Source organism: Myotis davidii, unplaced genomic scaffold (genome assembly GCF_000327345.1).
Source record: "Myotis davidii unplaced genomic scaffold, ASM32734v1 scaffold44, whole genome shotgun sequence".
In the NCBI taxonomy this organism is placed as follows: domain Eukaryota; kingdom Metazoa; phylum Chordata; class Mammalia; order Chiroptera; family Vespertilionidae; genus Myotis; species Myotis davidii.
Window position 1 is genome coordinate 6,195,359 of NW_006299705.1, and position 5,218 is coordinate 6,200,576.

The 5,218-nt window shown below is 40.5% G+C and overlaps 1 protein-coding gene across 1 annotated transcript in view; it reads left to right on the forward strand.

The window, feature by feature from the left end:
* MSH3 (mutS homolog 3) overlaps positions 1-5,218 on the forward strand; it is a gene marked incomplete at its 5' end in the record, with an annotated part of 124,600 nt that overhangs the window by 37,617 nt on the left and 81,765 nt on the right. Inside the window, one exon of the mRNA XM_006775579.2 lies at positions 2,572-2,684. Coding sequence (XP_006775642.1) covers positions 2,572-2,684 — 113 coding nt within the window. The remainder of the gene's footprint in view (positions 1-2,571; positions 2,685-5,218) is intronic.

The following is a 5,218-nucleotide window of genomic DNA, read 5'->3' on the forward strand; positions in this document are numbered from 1 at the left end:
GCTGAGTTCATTGAGCACATTTCAAGTGTGGAATCTGCTGTTTCTGTGTGTTACACGTGATTCAGATGTCGGTATTCCAAAGACTAACTACAGTTTGGGGAAATCAAGACTGACAGTTCTATGTTTAATGTAGAAGCTTATTAAAGTCTAGTTTGATAAAATTCTAATTGGATGTTACTCATTATGTATATAAGTATTTCAACTTTCTTCAATTTAAGAAATACAGGAAAACACAGATATGAAATTTAAAAATATATTTTTATTTATTTCAAGAGAGGAAGGGAGAGGGAGAGAGAAATAGGAACATCAATGGTTAGAGAGAATCATTGATCGGCTGCCTCCTGCACACCCCCCACTGGGGCATGCCCTGACTGGGAATCAAACTGTGACCTCCTGGTTCAGAGGTCGACACTCAACCAGTGAGCCACACCAGCTGGGCCAGATATGAGATTTTTAACTCCAACCGGTTTGTGGAAAAAATTTTGCATGAGAACGTTTAATATACAGATTGCAGAACAATGAATTTATCACTTTTGTAATACTTCCATGAAAGCCTCAAAGATAATGGACAAGTCCATTGTTATCGATTTAATGGGTTTCTAAATCCTTATCTGCTTATCATACAAAATGTTAATTAGAACAGTAATTGAGTTACCAGCTGCCTTCGTGTTCATTCTAGGAACTTGTACAAAAACACTGTGGAGCTCATGTAAGGTCACTCATTGCTTTTTGAGTCGCTAAATAATAACTTTGCTGTCAAAATCCAGGCATTAAGGGAGTCTACAGCAAAAATTGATAAGAGATTTGCAATAGTCTGACACTCCCTCTCCAGTAGATAAAGGTGGAAAAATCCTTCTTTAGCACCACAGATGGGAGAAAATCTTCCTCTTACATTTCTTCCTGAATCCACTATGCCTGTCTAGTCTTGTAGTAGAACAGAAAGAGCCTTTGGAGCCAGGTATGCTGGCACAGATTTCCTGGGAAAAAATTAAAAACTAAGAAATCAAGTTTATAACTTTATTTGAGCAACATGGAACAATATGGCAAGGATATTGTATCCCAGGAAACCACGAGTCATTCGGCATCAGAAAATATGAATAATATGTTAAGAAATTAAGAGAAACCACATGATCATTTTAACACATATAGATAGAACATTAGGTAAGAGTCAACAATCCTTTATACTAAGATTTTATTTATTACTCTAACTGGGAATTTTACCAAACCTTAGACTAAGTCATTTATCTCCAAACCTACAGCAAACATTATACTTAGGAGTTGAAACTTTTCCCCATTAGTGTCAGTAAGAAGACAAAGGGTGCCTGTTAGCATTACTTTTGTTCAACACAGCCCTGGACTTAGCCAATAGTGTAATGAGGTAGGAAAAAGAAATGAAGAATCTATATATATAAAATCCTAATATGCAAATAGACGGAATGGCAGAACAACTGGACAACCTGTCGCTATGATGTGCACTGATCACCAGGGGGTGCGCGCAGAACATGGCGGGCATTGGCTGTGGTAGGATGGTGGAGCAGGTGAGCGGGGACGCCAGACCAAGGCAGGGCTCCGGTCACTGTCATTGGGGCCAGCCTCTGGTGGTTACTGAAAATTCTTTGTTCCTGTGCGCCATGGTCCTGCCCAGTGCTTGCACCTGCTTCTGGCATCGGCCCCGCTTGCACCCGCTGCTAGTGCTGGTGCCAGCCCCGATCACTCGGCACCGTCAGTGGGTGCGAGTAGCAGCTGCTGGCCCCAATTGCCCCTTAGGGCTTCTCCACCTCCCCCTGCTCCTGAGGGGTGATTGGGGCCAGCAGCCGCCTCTTGCACCTGCTGCTGGTGACGGCCCTGCTTGCACCCACTGCCAGTGCCGTCCCCACTTGCACCTGCTGTGGGTGCAAATGGGGCTGGCACTGTCAGCACGTGGGAGCGGCAGTGGTGGGAGTGGGGCTGCCAGCAGACGGGATGGCGGGGGTCGGGGGTGCACAGCAGGAGGGGCCGGGTAGGGGCGCAGAGGATGGGCCAAGATTCGCCCCTGTGCCCATGCAGCTTTGCGGCCCACAGTTCCTTTCAAGGTGCACAAATTCATGCATTGGGCCCCTAGTAGATATTTTAAAGGAGAGACAAACAGTTTTATATTTTTACAGGTGATATTAATGCATACAAAGACAATACAAAAAATCAATTAGCGTTTAGCATAGTTACTACATATAAAATTGATAGGCTCATGTATGCTAATGATAACATGGTAGTAAATAGAATTGAAGAAAAGGTCCCCTTTTGTATTTATTAAAGTAATTGACCTTAATTTCAGTGAGTTCTTGATAAAAAATATATATAAAGTACTCATTGTGTGCTAGGTGATATACCAGTAGTAAAAGGAATAATTACATTTTATGAAATGGAACTTTTTAATCAGGAAACTTTAGATCTTTTCTTTTCTTTTTTTTAATTTGGGAGAGAATCAGGAATGGGTCTTTATTTATTTATTTTTTTATGTCAGGCCAAGGCCTAAATACACACAGTTCAAGATTATGGAAAATTATCTTTGAAATTTTCATTTTTTTCTTTCAGGGTGCGGGATGACAGAATTCGAGTAGAAAGGATGGATAACATGTATTTTGAATACAGCCATGCTTCCCAGGTGTTTACAGAGTTTTGTGTAAAAGATATAATTGACATCAAAGGTAAAGATTATAAACATGTTAGCCATATGTCCTCAAATTTAACTGAGTTGAGGTTTGGGTAAAGGTTCAAGTTTGATTTTCAGTGTAATGAAAACTAAGTAGTTACCAATACATAATTGGAAGAAGTAGAGGGAAGATTTTATTGTTCTTACACTCATCAAAAACACTACTATAGTTCTTCTTTTGTAGTTATGACCATTTAGTAATTTAATGTTTTTGACATATTCATTGGAGTGTAAGGAGTTACTTAGTGACCAGCTTTCCTTCTTGTTCCTCTTAAAAGATGGCCCATTATTTTTCTTGCAGTTTTATAGAATGTTTGGATAAATCTCTTGATAAAGGGAAGCATTTCAAAAGGTTGATTACTGTAATTTAAATACCAGAACATTAATGACAAGGTCCGAATATGTTAGGTAACCATTATTTGTCTAATTCACATTAATGACAGGGTCTGAATATGTTAGTTAACCATTATTTGTCTAATTCACTTTTCCTCAGGCGGTATCAGTGCTTGCTTTGGTCTGGACCCCTCATTCCTGTCAGTGCAGCTTAGTTAAGGTCCTTTTTTTATCTCTTATCACAGGCTACACAGCTTTCTCCTTTAGCCCATAGATTGATCAGCCTCCCCCAGCTCCCTCCCAGGTATCAATCTTGTGAGCATTTCTCTCCCCATCCCTTTAATGTCATGGTGACTTGGCCAAATTGAATGGAATGTCTGCGAGTGTAACCCATTTATGACAACTGTCTGCGATATCACCAAGAGATCATCATCTTATGCTCAACTAAAGACAAGACTAAGTCACAAGACTACCATAAGCCATCTTGGCATCAGATCACCTAGAAGGATATAGGACAGAACACCTGGCCTGTGGGCCAGCACATGTTCTCCCCGTGGTGGGAGTATTCCTCAGTGGTCTCTGTAGCAGTTCACAGAGCCATTGGTGCTTACATTTCCCCTTGCTGCTAGTGACAGCTCAGCTGAAAGGAAAGGAGACTCTGAATAGGTGGGTGCAGGGTCTGCCTGGTTCAGACACCCCATGTCCTGCAGGAAGCCAGTTCCCTTGCTGGAATTTGTACAAAGGACATACCAAGTTCACAGAGTCAGTGTACTCTCAGGGAAGGCCAATTTTCTGGAATTAGGTATTCATAATTCCTCCTAGTCCAGGTGCAGTTTACTGATTTCAGGTCATTTTCACCATATGCAGTGCTACTTCGTAACACACTGGCATTTCATCTTTATCCGGTTTCCTGGGAAACAGAGCTAGAAAGTTAAAAGAAGATGAAATTCTCAGAAGGGGAAAGGGCTTTAACTCTTTATTTACACCTTATTTTTATACAAAGCTATAGTTGAAATTAATAAGATATTGTATATTACTGATTTATGGAAGATATATTGTGATATTTTTATTATTTCTAAAAGTAATAAATGTCTAAGAAAAGTCAAAATATATTTGTGTTTAAAGAAAAAAGTAAAAGTCCCTTCTCAAATCCTTATGAATCTTATGTATAAATCCTCATATATATACATAAACATCTCTCTCTCTCTCTCTCTCTATATATATATATGTGTACAATGGCCAGCTGGCCCCAATCAGCCCCAATCTGGACTGGGCGAGACTGCCCCAGTCAGCCCCGATCACCAGCCAGGCCAAGGAACCCCACCTGTGCACAAATTCGTGCACTGGGCCTCGAGTACATACATAATTGTGTATATTTGTTTAATTAACTTGAACTTATTCTTTCATCTGATTTTTATTGAATGCCTGTTATGTGAGGCATAGTGCATTCAGTAAGGAATAAAATAGACAAAAATCTCCACCCTCTGGAGCTTACATTCTAACGGGGGGAGATGTACAATAAAATAAATTAGTGCATTTGAAGAAAGTTAAGTGCTATGAAGAAAGTAAGGCAGGGAAGGGGTGAACCTTTTTGTTTTTTTTATTTTTCAATTAAGATGACATTTGATAGTATATTAGTTTCATGTGTATAGCACAATGGTTAGATACCATATATAGTTATTACAGTTTTACTGACTGTATTCCTTAAGCTGTATGTTACATCCCCGTGACTGTTCTGTATACTTCTGCCAATCTATACTTCTTCGTCCCCGAGGGTGACCTTTTACACAGGGTGGTGAAGGAAGGCTTCCCTGAGGACGTGGCCCTTGAACAAAGTTGTTAACAAAGATTGGAGGAGTTAAGGGAGAAAGCCATATGGACATGTGAAGGAACAGAGTTGCATATCTTAAGTGCGTGGTATGTTTAAGGAATAGCAGGGAGCCTGGGCGTTGGAGCAAAGTAACTAAGGGGAGGCATGTTAAGAGGGGAGTACAGAGTTAAAGAGGAGATGGGAGGCAAGGTGTGTAGGACCTTACAGACTTAAGGACTTTAGGTTTTTTACTCAGTGAGTTGGGGGATGTTGGAGGACTTTTAAGTAAAGTAGTCTGATGAGTTGAGGTACATGTTAAGAAGGGTTCTTTTGGCTGTGTTCTGTTAAGAATACCCTATAGGGCACAGAGAGGAGCTGAGAGGCCG